The sequence below is a fragment of the Elgaria multicarinata genome, chromosome 2 (assembly GCF_023053635.1).
Source record: "Elgaria multicarinata webbii isolate HBS135686 ecotype San Diego chromosome 2, rElgMul1.1.pri, whole genome shotgun sequence".
Classification (NCBI taxonomy): domain Eukaryota; kingdom Metazoa; phylum Chordata; class Lepidosauria; order Squamata; family Anguidae; genus Elgaria; species Elgaria multicarinata.
The window spans coordinates 12,285,791-12,309,842 of NC_086172.1; the positions used below are offsets into that span (position 1 = coordinate 12,285,791).

A 24,052-nucleotide genomic window follows, 5' to 3' on the forward strand; every position below is an offset into this window, starting at 1 on the left:
TTTTATTGCTGCATGATGGTGTAAAAATATGCATGGTGTGGAGAAAGTAGATAAAAGTTTTCCCCTCTCACACGCAATACTAGAATCTGGAGTCATCTCATTAAGCTGAATGGTGGGGAATTCAGGACAGACAAGACGGAGTACTATTCCACAAAGCACATTGTTAAACTATAGAATTTGCTTCCACAAGATGTAGTGATGGCCACCAACAGGGATAGTTTTAAAGGGGGATTAGACAAATTCATGGCTGTCAATGGCTACTAGTCCTGATGGCTTACATATTACCTCCAGTATGCCTTTGTATCGCAGTTGCTGAGAACTTGAGCACGAGAGTGCTGCTGCACTCACGTCCTGCTTGTGGAGTTCCCATGGGGTCTGACTGATCACTCTTCAAATAGAATGGTTACATCTTCTTGATTTTATACTCTGTTATTTTAAGAACATTAGAAGAGCCATGCTGGATCAGACCAAGGGTCTATTTAATCCAGCATTCTGTTAACAAAGTGGCCAACCAGCTTCAACTGGGAACCCACGAGCAGGACACTAGGGCTACAGCACCTTCCTGGCCTTGTCTCCCAGCAACTGTTGCCTCTGATACTGGAATTACTGTGATTTTTCATGTTTATTTGGACTTACATCCCACTGTTCAATGGAGCTTACTTCCCTGTAAGTATACATAGACTTATGAGTAGGTCCCATTGAACTACACAGGACTTTGTTCTAAGTAAACATGCTTCGACTTGGACTGTTAGACTCTCTAGTTTCTCCCCTCTAATTTTGTTACTATTATTATATTATTATTCATTTATATAGCACCATCAATGTACATGGTGCTGTACAGAGTAAAACAATAAAATAGCAAAACCCTGCCGCATAGGCTTACATTCTAATTCAGAAGATGCTATATTTTATATTAAAAATCTACATTTCTCTGTTATGAAATACCCTGGCTTTCCTATTAGTCAATAATAATACTGCTTTGACAGCAAGGGCCCCAATAATTAAGACTGGTTATGGGAAGGAACTGAAGCTTAGTGGTAGAGCCCATACTTTTCATTCAGTCTCTAATAAAAAGTCTCAGCGTAGTGAAGCATCATGTGTTCATACCAAGGATTTTTTTTTAAAAGAAAAGATAAATTCTGTGTATTGAGGTTATTGTGATGCATAAGCTATATGGGAAAAGCTAAGCATGAAATTTTCCCCCATGTAATTGAACCTTGCTTTTGGAAGAAAAGAGAGGTCAAATCCTGGATAAAATAACTGATTAACTTTTAATTCATTGCCTTTATTTTAGATTGAAGATAGCAGTAATGCTAACGCTGGCAAGCAAACTAAAACGGGATGATGGTGTCAAGGGGTCCCGTACATCCAACCCAGCTTCTGATTCTACTCGGAGAGTGTCAGTTAGAGATAAATTGCTTGTTAAAGGTAACACTATTTCATGCATAAAATACCAGTATTCTTCTAAATTTTGCTAAATTGTTGGCTACTTTAACTAAGTGCTGTGCAGGTTAACATAGAGATCCTCAGATTTAAAAAACGCAAAAGCCACTGCTTAAGAGGAAAGTTAATATGCTTACAAATAAACCTGTGCTCCAAACTAAGGACAGTTTGAGGATGTTGGCTAGCTAATTCTACAGTGACTTCTTGCTTTCCCTATTTTCTGGTATTTTGGTTGGAAAACTAGCATACATCTCTAGTGGCAGACTGTATATGGGAGAAATGATGATAGATGGAAGATGTACAGAGGGACACTTTTGTGGCAATATGTAAGTCAGCAAAAGAAAAGAAGAGGTGAATGATTTCTGTATTTATGAATAAGCATGCATAGGATTGGGCTTTGGAACAGGCCAGCTCTATTTATAATGAAAGAAGTTATCTGATGTTCTGTTAAAGCCTGAATGTTACTTGGTTTGGTTAGGTTTGCTTTTGATTAAAAATGCGTAACATTTCACTCTACAGCTTAAAAATAAACTTTTCAGTAGGCTGGTTGTCGGAATGAAAGGTTTCGAATTTAAAAGCGTATACCTTATTAAAAACACTGACCCTAGTGTCAGTGTTTTCCCAACCTGCAGAGAAAGAGGATTGGAGAAAACACATAATCCTTAGGGAAAAGAACAGTGATTTCCCAAACTTTCTGGATCTTCACACCTTTAGGAAAGAAACTACATCACATGCATGTCACATCTATGGTGTAAGTTCATAAAAATAGAAGTTGCAAGAAAATAAACCTCATCTCATCCTTGGGATGAAATGAATGAGCCTTGGGAGCAATTAAATCCTGGGAAATCCTGCTGATTTATCCCTTCAAACAGAGAGGAAACTTGAAACCCACAGCCAGGAATTCTAGGGATTTGAAAATGTAATTGGCCTTTCTCCTGAATTACAGCAGGCTTTGACTACAGTAATAATTCTAGAGAATGTTTGATTAATATCATAGTATATTGCCATAGGACATGAGAGTATGCTCAAAGACTCTAGAGCATGCTACTATTTACACCACTTATAGATGATGATGATAAATTGATTTATATAGCGCTTTCTAACAAAGTGTTGTACACGAAATAAAATAGATCAGTAGTTTACAAGAAATGGAATAAATACAATAATTCTAATAAAAGATTTTAACTGGATTTAAAAGAATATAACAATAAAACCTTAAAAACCCATGTAAAATGTGTCATGGCCACCACAAGAAACATCAGCATGTTTTATCTCAGGAACATTCAGCCCACCCCATCTATTTGAAAAGAAAGGTTTTCAAACCTTTCTTGAACACCTCCAAACTCTCAGTAAGCCGCAGAGGGAGGGGAAGTGAATTCCACAGCTGAGAGACAAGGTCCTGGAGTGCATGATACCGGGACACCATGATCCGTGAGGTAGAACAGGTCAGGAGGTTCTTACCTAGGGAATCTGGTAGCCTGGCACAGAACATACCAGGACAAAAGGGAGGAAAGGTAAGCTTAAAAGCCAGGAGTAAGATCTTTAATTGGGCCCTGGCCTTCAATGAAAGCCAGTGCAAGGCCTTACAATGGAAAGAGGTATGGGAAAATCAGAGGAGGTCCAGAACAGTCCTAACAGCACTGTTCTGGACCAGGATCAAAGGGCGGAGAGAGGAAAGAGGAAGACCCTCTAGGAGACTATTACGGTAATCCAGGTGTGAAACAACCAAGCCCCGAACCATGAGGTCCGCCGTCGCCTGAGACAGGAACTTGTGAATCCTGCAAATGTTCAGTAGATGGAAATTGCAGGCCCTCGCTGTGTTCTCAATATAGGAACACGGCAAGAGGTGGTTGTCCACCGGGACACCCATGTCCCTGGCATCAGGGACTGGGGTCAACTGGGTACCTTGTAGACAGAGGGGAGGTAAAGAGGGGAAGGAGGAATGACGGTCAGGATGGAAAATCAAGATTTTAGTTTTATCCATGTTCAGCTTGAGGCAGTGAGCAGACATCCGTGATGACATCCCCAGCAGGCAGTTTCCCACAGATGTCCACTCTCCTTCCCCAAGCTGATTGGAGGACTGGTAAACCTGGCTATCATCAGCATAGATATGATGCTGGAAACCAGAATTGGAAATGAGGGAGCCCAGAGGAAGGAGAGAGAGAGAGAGAGAGAACAGGAGAGGTCCAAGGACAGACCCTTGGGGCACCCCAACAGTGAGGGGAAAAGGATCCAAAATAATTCCTGAAAAGGAGACAGAGAAAGAACAATTTGACAAGAAGGAAGCAAGCCAGGAAAGAGCAGCGCCAGTAATGCCAACCAAGCCAAAAGTATCCTGCGGTTCAGGATGTCCAATGCTGCTGAGAGACCCAGCAGCACCAGCACAGATGTGCGATGCTGTGCGTTAGCCACAAGGACATCATTCATTACACGAAACTGTGCTGTCTCTGTTGAATGGCCAGCTTGGAACCCTGATTGAAAAGGGTCATTGAAATCATAGGACGATAGGTCAATTGGGAGGCCACTCTCTCCAGGATTTTGGACAGGAAGGGTAAAAGTGAAACAGGATGGTGACCCACCCAAGAGGTAAGGTTTCTTCAATAAAGGGAGGCGTGCTTAAGGGAGCCTGGAGAACTGCCAGTGGAAAGGGAACAATTGGCGAGTCAAAAAGGTCAGGAAAAGGGGACACAGGATAGTATAAAAGGGATGAAGAGAAGAGATCAAGAGGGCAAGTAGTATAGAGTATCTTACTGCATACTAAAAAGAGTGCTCTCACTAAAATACTTACCTAAATCCTGATAAGGAAGAGCTACTGCTGTAGTTTATTTATGTTATTTATTACATTTATATCCCACCTTTTTTTCTCCAAGGAAGAAAATAATCCCTCTCCTTTCCATCTTATTCTCCCAACAACCCTGTGAGGTAGGCTGGGCTGAGAGTCACCCAGTGAGCTTCCATGGCCAAGTGGGGACTAGAACCCAGATCTCCTGACTCCCAGTCCAACACTCTAGCCACTACACTAGCTTGTGATAGTTTGCATTTTTAAAAAGTAATCACTGTTTAGCCACAGTTCACTCAGATGTTCAGAATAGTTAAGATGATGATCTGAGAGTGCACAAAGAAGTTACCTTGATGAAGTTAAGCAGGGCTGGACAATGCACTACAAGAATAATGTTATCTTTGGTCAAAGGGATAATAAAATGTGTAGCTGTTCTAAATGTGTACACGTCTTATCAATAATATGTGAAGTGTCCCTTAGTGGTACGGTACAAATAGTTGTTCTATGTATTGCATTTGCCCTGACAGTTTTCATGTCTTCTACAATATGTTTTCATTCTATAAAATCCAGAACTTGACATAATGAGGGAATACAGCTGAAGATAAAGTTCTGGTTCAGATATAAATTGGGGCTGTTCTGCAGGCTTGCACATTCAAACCATGGCTTCTGATAATGGTTAGTATACAACCTATGGTTGCAGGGAAGCCATTGTTTGCCTAATTCAGACATCATGACAAAGCTTGGTTACAACAAACCTGGAAGTGGTTATGGAAATTTGTGAGAGCAGAGTGGAGGCAATACACAAGCTTATAGCACATACCCAACAACCAAACCATGGTTAGATTGTGACATCTGGAACAGACCAGTGTCTTATTTAAGCAAGGTTTATTCTCCCATTTTCTACAAAAAAAATAGCACCCTATTCACACTGCACAGAATTGCAACTATAGTTGCAGTTTGATCTAAACAGGGCTTGACCAAAGATGTAGTATGGATACAGCTATCATTATGAATTTCACCTTTTTCACAGTGAAATCATTTCAAGGCTTCTAGTAGATCATGCGGTTTGTATGCCATTTCCTAGAGGATATAAAATACATTTTTTCTGGATTGATAATGGGCTGGGGAATTCTGGGAGTTGTATGACATTTTTCTTTCTAAACATGAATAGCCATGTGTCCTTAATGGATTTAGGACCAAATTGTTAGTTTTGACAATATTGTTATGATTTTGTAATTATATACTGATTTGTTGGTCTGATTTAACTGGTTTGTTGTTGTCTTTCGCTTAGTTGTGTTTTAATGAAATCTTATAGATTGCTAATATTTATGTTGCCTTATTATGAATTCTTGCATGGTTCCATATATTAAGAGTCAGTGTGTAAAATTCTATATATCGTTTTTGCTCTTGATTTTTTATTATAGCAGTTTTATCAATTTGGATATAGACTGCCTTGAGCATTATATAGGGAAAGGTGATTAATAAAATGGACACTGACTGACATTTTTATTTTTAACAGAAGTTGCAGAACTTGAAGTAAATTTACCTTGTAAGTACAGTATTCAGCATATTTTCTGGGGAGTGTACAAACTCTTGCTATCCAACTTTATATAATACATTTTCAGATAGCTGAGATATGCTATGTAGATTTATGCGTGAAATTCTTAGCTGAAATTCTTGAGGCCTGGTGCCTTGCTCTCTCTTTCTTTCTGTCATTTCCCTCTGTTCAGCCTGCTGGAATTGTCATTGTATTTATTGCAGCGCTTGATTTTAAAATAGTTCGCTGTTCTAAGAAATATTAATCTAAAGAGTGAGTTTAAAAAACCTATTTGAGAGGAGATTCTCCCATTTTTTTCAAAGAGATGGAATATGGTATTGCTTTTTGTTTGAAAGAACTGAATTAGAGTCACACCTAAGGAAGAGTTATAATACTCAAAACATGTTGGGCAACTCATTCCCTTCTATGCACCTTTTTAGGCCTTTTCCCCTTTCATTCCTGGGTTTTCGTTCAGCTGTTTCTTCAATCAGAAACACCACAATTTTCAGTTATTTTCAGATTTTTATTTTCATTTTCAGGTACGTGTGAAGTGAACTTCCCTGACCCAAATAAACTCCATTATTTTCTCCTAACAGTAAACCCAGGTAATCTTTTTAAAACACATATTGAAATGATGTTAACTTTTAAGTGACCCTGAGCGCAGAACGCACATGGTTTTATATATCTATGTCTTATTCTACATTAGTTGATAAACTTAAATTAAAAGCTTGTCAATTGAGCAGAAATAGAGAATAGGTGGGTAAAAAGATATTTATATTATGATGGTTAACTTACACCATCAAAGTTATGTAATCTGAAAACAGGGCTGCGCCAATCAAGAACAAGATACTAAAATATTTTTTTAATTAAAAAAAAATGTTATATTTTTAAGCCATATAATAGGTGTACAATACATTAATTAATAAATTAGGATTAATTTAAGAAGATAGTTTCTTAATATAAATATCAAGAAATATGAATTTACATTCAGAAACATGCACACAGATATAAACATATTTTTAAAAAACTATGAATACATCAAATTAAAGAATACATTTATTAAAGAAATATCAAAATAGCTCAAACTGTATCACACACACACACACACCATAAAACTCCTAACATACAAATGTTCTATCAAATCCCTAATAAAGAATAATGTTGGACTGCATCTTGTACTTCATTATTTCAAAGCATTGTAAATATTCCCAACTTCTCAAGTTGGTTGTCCATTCTTCTTCATTGTCTAATACAATATTTGTTCAGTCATGTCAGGAAACAATCATTGATAGAGCATGCTTTCACTTTTTTCATCAATGGCTTGTGGCCAACCTTGCTGCGGTTAACAAATGAATTACCATTTCTCTATCCTCAGCAGGGACTGTTGAGTTAAATCCAACATGTAGCAGACGTCCTCTACCACAACAGGACTTTCTCTTCCACACTTCCTAAAAATCTGTTCTAGAGGGTTTCCTTTGCATCCAGAGTAGATTTGGGGGGCATGCACAGGGAAGGGGAAATTAACACCCTTCTGGTTCTGCTGACAGAGCTGGTTCTATCAGTGGAATGGCACAATAAGATTCAGCACTGTATTTCTCATATAACATTAAATTACTGGTAAATTGGTTGACTTTTTCCAGGTAATTATTTTGGTGCTTTTTCATTTTTATTGTGTAATTCTTTTATGCAGAAAAACAATATGCTCTTTTTTATATACAAAACATGTACTTTGAAATGTAATTAGTATTGTCATGTTGGCCATACTACTACGATCGAAAATAAATTTTATTGTCTCAGTTGTGCTGGGGTAAGTTGCAAGCTTTCTACTTGAGTGAAAAATCATTCCGTGTAACATCACAATTTGCTACCATGCCGGTGTAGTCATGTCATTTCAATAGTCTCTTTGAATCTGTGTTACATGGCACTTTGTGAAATGAACTAGTGAAATGTTTTTACTAGTTTTGGCAACTTTGCAATTTTGTATTGCATAGATGTATGCAGTAGATGGCACTATTAGTTAAGATGCTTGGAAGAAGCTCAGTTAGCATTTAAAAAAACTTGATGCTTTTGCACTCCCCCACCCCAGTCTTAAAGATTTTAAGGCAGAGCAGACAGATGTGACTAGAGATTTGTGATGCAAATTTGGACGACGATTCTAGATAAGTAAGTGAAATTCAACTATTCAGCTTCCTGACCCACAGTGATCCTGTATGCCTGTCCATTCCCTCTCTATCAAGAAAACCAGACACACAAGGTCTATAGGAGTGCAGCCTCATTTTTTTCTATTCCCCCAAAAGATAGACTTTCAAAGTTTGTACAGCCTCTTAAATAATATCAGTTTCATCTTATTTTCCTGTAATATTCTCTCAATTAAAGTTATTCATAGCATGGCAAATAATCTACTTCCACCACTTGTTTCTTTTCTTCATGTGACCAAAAATAGTTCTTTTTAAATAAGCACATGTTATTTCTTTTCCAAATATCACAATTTCCTAATTGCATATTCTTATTGAAATTTGAATCATATATGGCTGCAACTGGGGCTTCAGCTAGACTGGTCCTTTCTTTATATTTATCGTATAAATTGGGTTCAGACAACACAATAAACCACGATGTGTTAAATAACCACATTGTGGGTTATTGTGTTGTCAGGAATTTTGGATTATTTGCCTGAAATAACCCACTCTGATAATCCACGTTCTATAGTAGGTGTTATTTAACCCACCATGAATTATGGGCATCATAGGGTAACTTGCTGTCATATAAAGTTGCATGGCAAAACAGTATCATATTGCTGCTGCAGCTCTATAAAACCTTGAAAGTTTGCAGGATTGGAACCATATGTCATAGGCACACACACCCATCCTTACTCCACCTTCAAAACCCTGCACAATTTCACTCAGGGGAGGGGAAATTCTGGATGCACCAATTAAGTGTGGCACAAATAACCCTTTGGAAAATAAACAAAAATAAAGAAAACAGCCAAAAATACGCATTTTCCCCCATAACCTAAAGTGCACAATTGCACAGTTATGAATTCATACAAATGAAAATTAATGTAAAGAAATATTTTCTGACACCAATGGGTCTGCACAATACTGTCCACTAGAGCTTTTTTGAGTGATGAGATGCCTGTTGAATGTAGATCATGGGGCTCAGGTTGTGGAACCCTTTAAGGTTTGCTGTGATCCATGTATGTTGCATTTTGCTGCTGAAATTACTTGCGTCTGTGCTGACTTTGATGTCATACTTTTGACAGTATCTGGTCCTGTTGTTATGGATACTTTTCAACTTATACATACTGAAAACATAGACAAACCTCCACCAGCATTCTAGAGCCTTGCACTTCTTGACCTTTGCAATCTGTCAGGGCATGGCTGGGCATTTGGACTTCAGAAATGATAAATGCTTCTTTGAGTTAGGGAATGGTATTTGTGACCCTAAAAGTGGCAGTGCTGGTTTTGATCTTTAAAGCCTTAATAGCTGGGTCCAGAATATTTATGGGGCCTCCCACAATTGTATGAACTTGCCCATTTGTTAAGATCATTGTCAGAGACCCTGTGGTATTGGACCTCCATTAAGAAATGTAAGGTTGACAGGCACTAGAAATAAGAACTCCTCAGTGGTGGCCCCTGCTCTGTGAAATCTGCCCCCCCCCCCACACACACAATGGTTAATCTGCCCCAATACACCGCTTGCCCCATCTGTTACTGTTTTTAAGAGGGTTTGTTTTCTTAAGTTTTCAGTTGAACATCTTTATTATATGCTTTATTAAAGCAACTTTATTAAATGCTGCTTTGATACTGTTGTTTTAAATTGGTTTTAAATATTATTTATGAATGTATGAATTTATTATTGATCTAGAATTGTGTGTATTACAGTGTAAACCATCTTGAGAAAACTAATATTGAAAGGAAGCTGAGAAATTGATTAAACACATAAATAAATTGCATATTTTATTTTAAGTTCTGGTGTTTCCTTTAACAGATGAAGGTTATTATCAAAATGGAACATTTCAGTTTGAAATTGAGGTTCCTGATGCTTATAATATGGTGGTAAGTAATTAAAATGTGTAGTACTGTGTGAGTTTCCTTCTACACCCAGTTTCAAAATGCATGTAGTTTTTAGCTGTGTGTTATAGCTGAATTTGATATGTAGTGATATTGTTGCAGGTCATATTCACATTCCCCTTGTGTTAGAAATGCAGTTTGCAAAAGAAAAGGTTCATTTTGCATGTTGTGTTCTTACACTTGGACTAATTTTAATGCTGAAAGCAATTCTTTAAAATTGAATCTCTTCAGATTTAGGTGTGATCTTAAATCTGCATAAAGTGTACTTACTTATACACTCCTTAAAGAGAATTCTATTACTGAGAAGCAAGTAAGCTACTGTTCTGAATTTAATTTCGAAAACTATTTAATATATCAGATCTACTCAACAGAACCTTCATGTCAGATCTGGTAATTATAGTAAGCTCAGGGTGGGGTGGGGTTGGGGGGAAGTGCTAGGTGGACTGACAGGAGAACAGGATAATATGAGAGGCAAAGCTGCTTGCATTGCACATACCTTCCTGCTTATGCAAGAAAAATGTGAAGGTCAGAATCTTCACAAGATGCTAGTCAGTGTCTCAGGCTCCTTTAATTGGCTGTTAATTAACTGAATGTTTGGTCTGCCTATTTTGAACCATTAGACATTTAGCATGTCTTAAGGCTTTTTTTATTTTTTCATTTTGAAAGCAAAAGTAAAATTGTAAATAAAATATGAAATCAAATGTTAACTTCTTGGATTATTCTCACGAGGAAACTATACATATATGCTCCGAGTTTAAACTTCTGAGTTTAAATGATCTAGTACAAGATCATTTAAAAAGATTACGTCAAACAAATGTAGTTCCATTATATTATCATTTTCTATTTGTTCTATGTAGCATACAAAGTCATTATTTTTCATGTGGTGGTATTATTAAGGTGTTTCTCATTTCTTGTTAGCAAGAAAATTTGAGAATTGAAACAAAATACACAGATAGCTTAAGTTTGAATATGTATATATGATTAGAAGTTTGAATATGTATATGTGATTAGAAGAACAATGAAATCAGGTTTTGGGAGAGTTAGATCCTTGTACAAAGCTTTAATTGAAGGAAGAAGGATTTTTCTATTATCAGCAAGGAAGCTGTTTCAATGACTTCTTAGTTTGCCACACTGTAATTTTACTTTCCAAATAATGTGCATTTCTTTAATGCAGTTGTTTAATCAGTTTAAGGGTGTAATATTAAAATTCCTGAAGGTGAAGGAAAGATAATGTCAAGCAAGATATAAAACTCTGTCAACCGATTCCTTCAGAACTAGAAGGAGGTAATGCAGATGAAGAGGCTTTACTTTTCTTCCTGGTCTTAAGGGTATTCAATACCCACTTGCAACCAGACAGCTCACATTCTGATAAGAGACCTTGCCATAATACTATGCTTTTGCATCATAAGTGTCATGGACCCTTTCTGAAGCATATTGCTGGCCCATAGAGGGTCAAGGTAAGCTTGATTTTTAATATATTGCACTTTTTCATTTTTCATTTTATAATCCAGAAGATGTAAAATAATAATGGAAGATATTTTAAGGTGTGAAATAAATTAAAACAGCACTTAGCTGATCATCTCTCAGCTGACTCCATAACAGCAGAAGAACATATTTTTGGAGTCTGACCCACCTGAAGTCAAAGTAAACATGATGTTTCCATCAGAGATCAAATGCAAATAAGAATGATGTAACTATGTTGATCATTGTTGTAAGTTTCCTACTGGGAACAGGAACACAATGGGGGTGTTTGCACAACACACTAACCTATTATTGGTGACAAACTACGCACTGCAGGTTGTTTTGTGAACGAACAACAGTACATGGCTGGTGTGCCTGACAGACAATCAGACACACCACCCATAGTGCCTAGCTTGCTTCCTGCTGCTCTCTGGCTTCACCCAGGATACTTGGGGGCAGAACCCATCTTGTCTACTGCCAAGCCCCTATCCCCACTCCAGCTGTGATCTCCATCACAGTCAGAATCTTTATTTTTATTCTGCAGAAATGGCACTGGGATTTTTGATTTTCTTATTTTCCCTTTTATGTGCCCTTTTAAAATAAAAAATTGGTTATTCGCAGTTGCACACTTCTGCAACTGAATATCCAACATATCGGGGCTTGCCTTGGCTGCTCCCTTGTATGTCAAAGATTCAAGGGAACAGTCAAGGCTACACTGTAGCAAGGCTGTTTTTATGGCTGTGCACAGTTGACAGGTAGAGAAATGGGGTGCAGATCACACCTGAAGCAATGCGTTGTCCTGAACCTTGGGGGTGCCCTGCTAGGAATGTCACTTTCCCGAGTTCCCAGCATCTGTTTTTAAAGGGTTTTTAAGAATCATGTTTGATTCTTGTTTTTTCATGGATCTATGGATCACAATAAAGAAGTATGGTATGGTTTTTAAAGGTGCCTGAGGCACCACCTTCTTTTTCTCTTTCATTGCTGTAAGCACTTCTATTTCCCAGTTGTCATCCCTTTGCAGTAGAAAAATGGGGTGGCATGCACTTTTTTATGAAAACTAGGTGCTGCAAACTCAAGGAGGGGTGCACTAGAAGGAGGGGATCCCCAAAAACCGTGCTGCACTTTAAATCCCTGAGATCTCTTGGCTAACTGGATGATATTGAGTGCTTCTCAGCCAAAGAAAGTGCTCAAGGTTGGCTGAGTGCCCCCCGCTTTAAAGTCTTGCCCATGCTGTTAGGGCTGTGCCCCTTCTTGTGCACCCTACCCCGAGTGCAAGCTTAATCTCTCCTCTCACAGGGAGGAGAGGTGTGCAAGTCGGCAGGTCATTCAGTCTTACAAACCATGATTTGGAAGATCATCTCAATTGAGCCAATATGTCTCATCTTACGGACTATTAGTTATTTGCAGTTCCCTTCCAAATGCTTTTATGTTTCCTCCCAGTCCTCCTGTAGTGATGCTCATCAAAGTCCAGCATCATGCGATTCTTGTGTTCTCTTTGTACAGAGCCGGAATGTGGTTGTGGATGTATAGACAGCAACTTAGGTGACGTAGCTACAGCCAAATGAAAATCTAAATTGTTACAATCTCATTGGGGGCGGGGGGATGCTTGATTGGACAGGGATTATTTGCAGCACCAGGACAGAAGTGCAGACAAAATCAGTCAACAAATGAAGGCAGGCACAGATTATAAAAATGTGCATCTTGACTGATATACTAAGATGAAAAGGCTGTCAGAACTGGAAAGACTTGATAGGCCTTGGATACAGCAAAACTGACCTCACTGATTTCAGCTGTGGTGATGGTTACAGAAGAACAGCACTGAGTATTTTTCAATGGTGAAACTTTTTGGCCAATGTTGTGTCATGGTAAATAGACAAAGACTTCAGTTAATCATGAGTTACGTACTGACTAACATAGGCATCTTGGGATGGGCAGATCCCTACAATAAACTGTTTTCCTATGGAAGAGGTAACATATCTGTCTAAACAGAACAAAATAGCTATGAAGTCATAGAACTATGAAGTTCTTTCTCACGCATAAAGCAAAGTCATAAATCTAATGATTTCACGGTTTGTGTAATTAGGATGGCCTCTCTGAAATTTCTTGAGCATCTGATGAACTTAAAATCTTTGATTTTAATTAAGAGGGAAGTGCCAAGCTAGGGTTTGGTGTGATGATGGCTGCTATGTTGTAGTTGAGTTAATTAAAATGGGAATATTTTGAAAAACAAAATATCCAAAGTTAATTTTGAAGTCCTTTCCAAGCAAAGTGCATTGGATTCTCCATCCCTGTACTTTTGGTGGGGGTGTAGGTGGGAATTCACACTGATTCACACGGCATAAAAAAAGAGCTCTATGTAAGGACAAAAGAGGGCCTTGCTAAACTTTTAATATAAAATTTTGAAATAAAAGCTGAAGTGAGTAAGGTATAACTTTTAAGGTCTCTTTAGGACCTGGACTAATATTAAGTACCCTTAAATTTGATCAGCAGTTTCACATTTTTGGATGCAAAATAGCAAATGATTCTCAGAACAGATTTAGAATATTGTTTTTTCAGAAGTGGCTATAAACGTTACCTAAAACCTGCCAGTTTTATTGCCATGGGCTTTGATGAGGAAGTGCAAGAAGTGAGGGTATCCTGGACAGATAAGTTAAAATATGTCTCACTTTTTAATAACAATAAAACTGACTTTTGGGGAGGAGGGTTGAAATGAAAAGCCAGTTACAATAAAACATAGTCTGTGGGTTGTGCTATTATGATTTGTACTTTCTTTTCTGACAACTTACACCCACATGCATAGAGAAGTTTCTAAGGGAAAAAGATTTACAAATAAAAAGCATAATTTTGCAAGAGATGAGAAATGCTGTTGGTGTTGAGTCATTTCATCTATCTCTTTAAGTGTTTATTTTTTAGAAATTGTAGATTGCTGCTACTTACCAACAAAACATTCTCTGTGAGGTTTTTCATTTATATATGATGAGCAGCCATGTATACATGAAAGGCTCAGTAAACTGGGTAGAATCCAGGGTCCCTTTTGTGAATGGAAACAAATGAGATCCAGCAGAAATTCTTGCTGAAGCAGGGGGAGAGACAATTTCCCCCCTGAGGTGCCGCATGCCATCTCCCACACTGTTTCAAAGGATCCCCTAGCCAACCAGAGCGGCTTTTCAGGCACATGAATGGAGTTCTCTTCATAGGATCTCTAAATCCAACCTATCAAGTTTGAACAATCCCAATCAAATAGCCATATAGATTTCCAGTTTTTAATTACATTGTGAAGCTTTAGAAAACATGTTGATCCTTCTGTGTATATAATAAATCAGATATAAACCTCAGGACCATGTTAAATTGAATATTTCTGTCTTCATCACATTCTTAAAATTAGAAGCAACATTTTGCCATTGCACCTTTCTAGATATTTAGCTGTATTGGCTCGTCCTTGGTCAATAGAGGAACTTAAACATTTGCATCTGCCTCCTTAATGCCTTGTAGATAACTGCTACAAAGTATAGTAGTAGTAGTGATAGTTTATTGTAACCACAGTTCATAACACAATAAATCAAACATACACATAAAAATAATACAACGTATATACATTATGCATAAAAGCAACAACAATTAATTATAAAATGCAAGTAAAATAATGAAATTCTAAATGTCTAACTGTGGTTACAGCTACAACTAAGACAAACCTAATAGTAAAACTAATCATAAACTACAGTCTAGCAAACTGTCTAACAGGGTTAGTAGATATAGTTCTTTTTCTGATTTTAAGAGTCAGCAGGTAAAGATGGCCACTTGTTAGATAACACAGGAAAGTATCTGCTAGCAAGTAGTAAACACATTCCACTACAGAGCACATGAATTTAGCAACAGTCTGGCTGGTTGTTTTCCTTCTAACTGCTTCATAAAGCGGGCAATGTAAGACATAATGTGTAATGACCACTTGCCTCTAGTCACAGGAGCAGAAACACTTCCACAGGAACATTGTGAATCTGCCCTCAAGATATGCCGAGTGCATGGTTTGGAAGCACAGGCTTGTAAATTCCTTCCTTAGTGGTTGATCTGTAAGGTTAAAGAAGTAAATTTGTTTTTCTTAAAGTGGGGGTACCAGAGGGAGAACTGTGAATGCTGAATCAAACCAGCACCTCAGCTGGCATCCCACTCAGGGAGCCAGTGACAAAGGTTTTTTGTTGAGTCCCAAGACCTAATGTCCTCTAACGAGGGCAAAGAGTATATTTGCAGAATATGGGACAGCATATTTACTCGCTGGTTCCCCCTCCCAGTAGTACCAGTAGCAGGATTTAACTAGATGAGTTTCTGGAAGACTATCAAGTTTCTTAAAATGGTTTAGCAATGGCAGATAGACTCTTACCGAAATTGAGGGCAGCCCTGCCTCCATCCTTAAATGCGTGGCAGGGGTGCCCTGAGGGAGACCAAAGATTTTCCTTAAGAAATTGTTTCCAGCTGGGCGGGAGACTTCTTATTCCAAGCCCAAGTTTCTACCTCATACAGCAACTACGTGATTGCTTCACTTTTTAAGGGGGTGTTAATTGGCCTCCCTTAGAAAAGGAGACTTTTAGAATAACCCCGCCGTACAACGGAAAGTTGTTAAAGCTGTATTAAGATGTACTTTCCAAGTTAAAGAACGAAATGTAGCACAATGACAGTGAAGTTGTATTGTACAACAGGCATTTAGCTGGTCTCTCTTATAAAGATAATGCTGGGCTGGCTGGTAGACCCTTCTACTGATTCACCTCATGGTGGTCTTCCCCAACCTGGCATCCTCCAGATGTGTTGGACTGGCCATAGTGCATGGGGGTAATGACAGTTGTAATCCAACCCATCTGGAGAGCACATGGTTGGGGAAGGCTTCCTTATGGTATGTGAAGCTGACTTATACCAAGTTAGATCAGTTGGTCCATTTAGCTCAGTATGGCCTATGCTGGCCGGCAGTGACTCTGAATGTTTTCAGACAATAGTCTGCCCCAACCCTAGGTGAAGTTTTCAGAATTGAACCTAGAATTTTCCGCATGTAAAAATTAGTACCACGGTATGGCCCATCCTCAATATTTAAAAGCACTGTAAGGAGCATTAATATGTAGCTAGCCCCCCTCAGATTAAATTTCCTACTTCTAGCTGCTGTTTTGTTATTTATCCTGGGACCGTCTTCTTTTGGATCTTGAAAAGGCTTATTCCAGTGGTCTGCAATTAAACCAGTTATAAAATCGAGAGACAGAGAGTAAGGCAAATTGCTTGTGGATAGTTATGTGACGATCACATGCACATACATATCTCTGTTTCATATTCAAACGATCAGCAGGGGGGGAAACACAGCAACAATTGTTTCCCCCACCCCACGCATGCCTGTTGTGCGACCAGGATTACTCTTGATTACCTGTGTGGCATTGCAGGTTGCCATGTTGTCCAAATGCAGCATGGGCATAGTGCATTTTAACCCACCCTACAACACCTACTGCAAGCCATGGGTTGTAGGGTGGGTGAAAATGCACTACACCCACGTCGTGTGCTGGGTTCAGACCACACGGCAACCTGTGATGGGTAATCCTGGTCGCATAACTGGCATGTGCAGGGGAAGCAACCAACACTGTGTTGTTTCCACCACTGATTGTCCAAACCCGGACTATATGTTTAGCTCCTGGGTGCATACTTGGAAAGCCATGAGTAAATGCAGATTGGGATGTGCAGTGCCCGTCATTCATAAAATGGGTCAGGCTTGGGATGGGAGGGGGATAGATTGCACACAGGGCAGACTGGTGGAGAGGAAATTTCCAAAATAATGTCTGGTTATTCCTGATTTGTCTTTTAGGTAGGGTAACATTGTACTCTATTTTGTTTTTTGGCAGCCTCCAAAAGTAAAATGTTTGACTAGAATCTGGCATCCAAACATCACTGAAACAGGGGAAATTTGTTTAAGGTAATGCATGAATTGTATAGTTCATTTTCCTTATTTTGCAGTTGCATTTAAATACCAGTAGATCAAATGTTCTGTGTGTGTGTGTGTGTGTGTGTGTGAGAGAGAGAGAGAGAGAGAGAGAGAGAGAGAGAGAGAGGTGTAATTAAGTGCAATACATCTATACAGTCATCCACTCCACCCTAACATTAACCTAATGTTAATAACTGAAAAGTGTGTTGTACTCTGTCTTCCTAAAGAAAAGCATTGGTGGCCCACAGGCTAAATCTAGTCTTTTGAAATACGCTGGCTGTCAACTACTCTCTTCCTTCTTCCTTACTTCACTTCTTGAAACAGCTTACAGAAGGGGAGATGGAGACTTCAGCATGTAGAAGCCTTCTTCTAGAGAAACACTGCTTTTCCCTTGCACTGAGGGGGAAATCAGCTCTTGTCCCTGTCTCACAGATAAGAGCCAGTCTTACCACTGAGCATTAGAAAAAGGCAGCATTTTTCTAGTGCTGAGAAGTTCCTTGAGAGGAACTCCTTAGTGCTAGAGAAAGGCTATTTCTATCTAGCATTGGGTGGTGAAACCCTGCTCTTGGTTCCAATCAGTGATAGAAGAGATAGGAATGAGATTTGGTTTCCTCCTTAGGGCTAGAGAAACCCTTCTCTCCAACAATGGGAGTAGGGAGAGAATCTGGGCGGTTCCCATTCCTACGCTAGACCATTCCTCTCTCCTTTCCAGTAAGTATAAAGGAAGGGAGGGGGTGGGCGGCTCACCATCCCTATGCTAGACCCTCCCTCTCTGTCTTCCTTCCAGTATAAAGGAAGGGAGGGGGAGGACTGGTGAGTGGAGTTGCTGATCGGACTCCTTGGGGAGGGGACCCATTAATTTTTTAACAAAATATTTCTAGAACGCAAGTTTAAAATTGCAGTTTCAGCAACCCCCCCTTAGTTCTTAGGAGCAGCAAAGGGAGATCAAACAGATTTAATTTCATAGAAGTTTAAAACATAAATGGTACTTTTACATCTATTCAACGTAGAGTAGAGACTCAAAGGGAAATCTAGGTTTGTGTTGCAAACATGTATTTCCCAGAGCTTTGACAGTACTTGCAAAATATTAACGTGAATTCACAATTTTTGTGAAGGTGTGTGTGTTTGTACATACATGCAACCTGCGCACATAAATAACTTTTCCAGCCATTCGTGGAGAAATGTCTATTGCCTCTGCTTAAGGAGGAGCAGTCTCTGCACCTGTTGCACTTTTAAAATCCCAGAATAAAAAAAGAACATACAAATAACTGTGTGTATAATGTATGTGTGCATGTCTCTTTCAGTTTATTGAGAGAACATTCGATTGATGGCACCGGCTGGGCTCCAACTAGAACTTTAAAGGTAACAAATGTTTGTTTGGTGTAGTCTTGATCAGCTGAGAACGTTTAGAAATCAGAAATCACAATCCAGGCAAAGTGAAGAATATTTAAATTATATTGATTTCAGTGGGGAGTTAAGTATGTGCTTAATTCTCTTCCATTAAAATAGATAGGATTTCACTATGCTTTCAGTTGAAATTGCAAAATAACTCTAAAGTGCAGCATTAATGCCTAAGATCGGGAAAAGTAAATTTGTTTATTGCTGCAGGTTATCGTTGGAATGCAAATATGAAAGTAGTCCCTGTGCTATGGTAGCCACAGAAACCTTAATACTGTACTGTAACAGTGTAAAAGGAATCTAAAACTAAGAAGTCAAACGTTTAACCATTGGCTGTATGAAAAGGACCTTAAGTACATTTGGTTGGGATAACAGTATTGGTGAATGGTTTATGTGGTTATGTGGCTTCTCATTTTAAGCTGGCCAGTTGTAGAAGGAATTGCTGTATGAGCTAGATTATTCTATGTTAGAGCGAAACCCAACAGCAGGATTTCTCCTCCCTCTTGTATTCCTCAGAGGCTGTACGGGGAGGGGACAATCACTCCTCTTCCCATTCCACTAATGGAAGCTGTTCTGTCAACAAGAGAGATTAATTGGATACCACCCTTCTATATTCTGATTGTACACGGAGCTTCCAGTGGTCTAGGTCCACACCTGCTTAGGTCCGAAGCCAGTGATTGGTTCACCACATAAGTTTCTTCTCTTAAAAACAGTCTTGAGCAGACCCAATTTGGATTGGACATGTGGGTCTAACTGTAGCCCTGATCCAAATCTCTCCTTCCCAGAGCTGCTGCTAACCCCAGAGTGGAAAACCTATCGGGAACATGTGCCATTTTCCCTTCTCTGTAGCAAAAGCAGCTCAAGTTATTGCAGTCTACTATCTTCCTAAAGAGTATAAAGAAGCCATTATGTTGCCTCATTTAAACTAAATCATTATTGTGGCAGCAGAGATCACTAAATGGGAAGGTGGAATACATTGACATGAGTTGTATTTTGTGCTAGATTCATTTAAAATCCCTTGATGGCATAGAAATCATGCCAACTTTAGGCTTTAATATGTTTTTCTAAGGCTTCTGAAAATCCTTTGACTTTTATATATTCTCCTTCAGTTACAAGTGTGATCATAATGTGTTTATTTCTGGCTGTGTTCTACACATGTTGCCCTGAACATTCATGATTAAGACAGTTTGTTTTCAATCTGTGCAGTTGTTTGGAGTTTGATTATTCTGCAGTTGTTTGAAGTTTGGTAATTCTGTGTAGATTGAATGTAGAAATTGTCACAGGCACACCCAGATGTAGGGACAAACTACACATGTCACACAAGATCCATAATCGGATTTTCAAGCATCTTTTTTCTAACGCTTAAAGGCAGCTGCGGGTAGGCTAAGAGCAGTGTTAATGGAGGGGTGTTTAATTCTCCCCCCTCCCTCCATTTTTCTCAGTCCAAACTCCCAGAAGCTACTCTTAGTATAATGAGAGGAAAAGGCAGGCCCAGTTCCTGTCCTTTTTTCCTAAGAGGGCTAATAATATCCAGGTTGGGGCTGGGATTAGGGTTAGGGAAAGGATTAAACATGCCCTCTCCAAGCCCTGCAAAATTTGAAGGACTCAAAACATATCTATGCTTATGCGTACATTAAAAGGACTTTTTCTGAAATTTATGCATAGAGGACATTTCTAATTCTAGATTTAACACATAAAATAGTTTTCTCGTGTTAGTAAGCAGTTACATGGTAAATGCTTACCTATGAATGAGTCCCATTGAAGTAAGCGGAGCTTAATTCTGAGAAGACATGTATAGGTTTACACTGTTAGAAGGTTTAAGTTTGAAAAGGACTGGCTTTTAAACTTCTATGGCTTCTAAAATAAATTGTAGAGTTGGTCCCGTTTGAATCTTAAGGTTTAGTTCTAAATTTGAATCTTAAGGTTTAGTTCTCCACACTAAATTCTCCTGGTGTGGAGAAATGGTAGCATTTCTCCACACCAGGCCCTCAAAGCAATGCACAATTTAAAACATTACAATGATACACTAAAATCACAACAAATAAAAATAGAAACAAGGCATTCTTCAAAACAAAAGGCTTGGTGAAGCAGGACAGTTTTTACTGCCTCTCTAAAGCGAAGTAGGGATGAAGCCAGCCTGACCTTTCTTGGAAGGGAGTTCCACAATTGAAACTAACTTGAACCATAAACCTGAAAGTGGGTCAGATTCCTAGCCTAGCTGTGATAGTTGAGTCATTCTGATCTAAGTAGATGCACAGGACAATTTGTCTGTGTCTAACCATTTCTCAGTTCACGTCGGGAGAGGAGTCTAATTGTTACACAAAAGAGAGTTGTGTCATGGAGGGGAACAAAACTCTGATATTGGAAGAGAGTCAGGCTGGGGTAAAACTGCTCAGCAAGGTAAGGCAGAGAAGGAGTGTTTCGCCTCACCGTCTGTTCTTTTCTGTGTTTTTAACAGGGCAAGCACATGATTCCTTCATGTATCTAATTTGGCCCTAAATAGCCCCAGGATTTTGAAGTGCCCTATCCTCTTTTTAGCAGCTAGTACAAATTTTTAAAAAATACATAGGAGGCTCTGGTGAAGGGCAAGTATTTAATGTATGTTAGGCCACTTCTTATCTGTGCACTTATTGATACTTTTCAAAGAATTCAAACGCTGCTGAGACAAGATCTAATGTTAAGATTCCCCTATTATAAAAATAACCAGACATTTATATTATCTTGATTTTTTGCTTTCAAATAAGGGATAAGGGTTAACTTGAGTACCATTTTTGCTTAAAATAGGAATTGCCAAGTTCAGTTATCCCACAGATGCTTGCAATCATTTTGAGCAGCATAGTTTTTCATATTATTAAAGAGAAGGAACTATTTTTCACATCCTTTTGTTCCTATTCTTAGGAAAATTACATCTTAATGTATGAGATTACATCAATTGACAATGCATTGCTTTTTTTATCTATTGCAGTTGCAAATAATCATCATTAACTTGTCCATCCTTACAATAATGAGGGAGACCAGGACTTCCATTTTTAAAGATCAGACTGTGATTAGAAAATGATTTGCTCATAGCTGCCCTGTGAGATCATGGTCAAACTGAGACTTCAGTCTGTTCTGAGGTCCAAGTCTACCATTGGATCAAGTCACTGTCTGTTAAATGTACAATATTATGTTTGGAAGGGCTTCTTCTCTGGAATGTGGCCTATAAATATTTTAAATAATAACCAATAATAAATATGCGTCAAACTGTGCAAATATACTATAAAGGTAGTAGGAAGGTTTATTTCGTGTCTGTTTTACAATTGATCAATATTCCTCTATTTTCTTTCCCTCTTAGTATAAATCTGGAATCATATTTTCAAACCACTGATTGTATTGTTCAGGAATGCAATTCTTGGAGATGGCACCGAGCAAATAAGATCCAAAGAGACTTTATTTGATAAATTATGCAGCATTGTTATATTTGCTATTTGCTTCTCTTATTAGCTGCTTTAGGGAGAGAAATAAATAGTTTAAATAGATAATAGATGTATTTGACACCCAGTTTTACCTAAAAATAATTCACGGTGGGCTACATCCAATTGGTGCGGTTCTACTGACGGAAGAGTCTTTGATTCAATGAAAATTTCGGCCGTGGAACAGGGAAAGAGATTATTTTCCCAATCCCCCTCTGCAAGCTTCCATACCACCTCCCGAACTAGGTGACTAAAGAGCATAGAAAAGAAGGGGAATAGCTGAAAATCACCTCTCTTCTCATTTCACAAATGGAAGCTTTGGCTTGTATCAAAGACCCTTCCGTTGGGGGAGTGACACCAATTGGATACAATCCAATATATTTTATTTGCATCATTTAGATACCATTCATATATCTAGACATCTTTGTGAAAATAGCATTAACCATGAATGCAATTGAAGATCAAAATTCCTGTCTTACAGTGGAAAATAAAAGAAGAAAATACTCTTTAAAATAGAGGGTATAAAGGGAGGTATTCAAATACCAAAGGTTTTACATTTCATTTCAAAAATCTGCTAATCACTTTTTGCCCCCAAATAAAAATGTTTTAAAATTCTGAAATTCCAAGCAAAGTGTTATTCTTTTGCTTACATTTTAAATTGTCCTCCAGTATTTAGATGCCAAGCATGTGTTCAGCATAGTTTCAGGTTGATAACTTGAAATTAAGAATTTCAGTTTCCACACACCTATTTTTAATTAATGTTTTATACTGGAATTTGTTCAATACCTTGAGAATGCTCCTTGGGTGTGTAGAAGTTTAAAGTGTTTGACTTCTTTGGCTGAATCCACTTCTTTTCCTTTTCAGGATGTTGTTTGGGGATTAAACTCTTTATTTACTGTAAGTAACAAGCCACATTGACTGAGCTATGTATCTTTTTTGATTGACCTTAAGAATTGCCCCTCACAAAACAGATTAAGCCTTGCAGCTTCTAAAGGGGTAGTCATGTTAGTCTGTTGCAGGAAAACCAGCAAAGATGCTTACAACACTTTAAAGACATTGAGTAGTATCCAACAGGGACGTTGTGCAAGCAGCACAACATCCCTGCCAATTCCACTGCTCAAGCGGCCTTTCCCACAGATTCTGTTGCCCAAGTGGGACCCACCACTTGCACAATAGAGATTTAACACTTCCCATAGGAAGCCTAAAATATGCAGGAATGCTTTGGATTTGGACAAGTCAGCGGAACTCTGTTATGCAAGCTCTACTGACCCACCGTGTTCCAGAAATGAGTGTTTCTGGTTGTTCCCAGAAGCGTTAAGTAACCATTGCGCAAATAGTGGGTCTTGCTTGCAGAATTGAATCCACTGGAGCGCAACAAAATTGCTCGGGACACAATATCCTGTTGGATACAGCCGTGAGCAATTTATCATGGCACAACGTTTCTGGTGAACTGGACCGTAGTCTACGAAAGCTTATGCCACAATAAATTGTTAGTCTTTAATGTGCTACAAGGCTCTTTGTAGTCCTTACAGATATAAGAAGCCCACTTCCCCCAGCAACATACAAAATATATTACATTGTCAATGCAGAAAAGTATGTACTTGTCTGTTTTACATCCTTTGCTCCCTAAAATAATAGTTCTGTAATGAACTATTTGTACTGTTCTCTGGAAGTAAAGGGAAGGGTAGATGAATTCTTAATTATTTTCCCTTTAAAATGCTATAGTTAAAGTAACAGGAAGAAAATTGTGAATATGTGTGCAGTCTATATTAGGCTGCAGTCTAGTGATCCAATTTATATGCAAATAATAGCTTATAAGGAAGAGATTTGTCTTTGTTTTCTTCCCAGATAGTATTTGTAGGAAAGATTTGCTCTGTTTGCTCCTATAATTACTGGTGGAGTCTGTGTTGATTTGTTTATCTCATCCAGACTACTGTAACCTTGTTGGAATTTGTTCCTCCCCAT

The 24,052-nt window shown here is 38.5% G+C and overlaps 1 protein-coding gene across 3 annotated transcripts in view; it reads left to right on the plus strand.

Moving 5' to 3' along the window:
* The window catches only part of UBE2F (ubiquitin conjugating enzyme E2 F (putative)), a 33,997-nt gene that overhangs the window by 1,373 nt on the left and 8,572 nt on the right, over positions 1 to 24,052 (plus strand). For 2 of the 3 annotated variants that reach the window (XM_063116028.1, XM_063116029.1), the window contains exons 2-8: positions 1,295 to 1,428; positions 5,742 to 5,771; positions 6,299 to 6,364; positions 9,747 to 9,814; positions 17,158 to 17,228; positions 18,542 to 18,599; positions 22,952 to 22,984. In XM_063116028.1, coding sequence (XP_062972098.1) covers positions 1,311 to 1,428; positions 5,742 to 5,771; positions 6,299 to 6,364; positions 9,747 to 9,814; positions 17,158 to 17,228; positions 18,542 to 18,599; positions 22,952 to 22,984 — 444 coding nt within the window. In that variant the 5' untranslated portion in view covers positions 1,295 to 1,310. The remainder of the gene's footprint in view (positions 1 to 1,294; positions 1,429 to 5,741; positions 5,772 to 6,298; positions 6,365 to 9,746; positions 9,815 to 17,157; positions 17,229 to 18,541; positions 18,600 to 22,951; positions 22,985 to 24,052) is intronic. The other variant, XM_063116030.1, reaches the window with a different exon arrangement.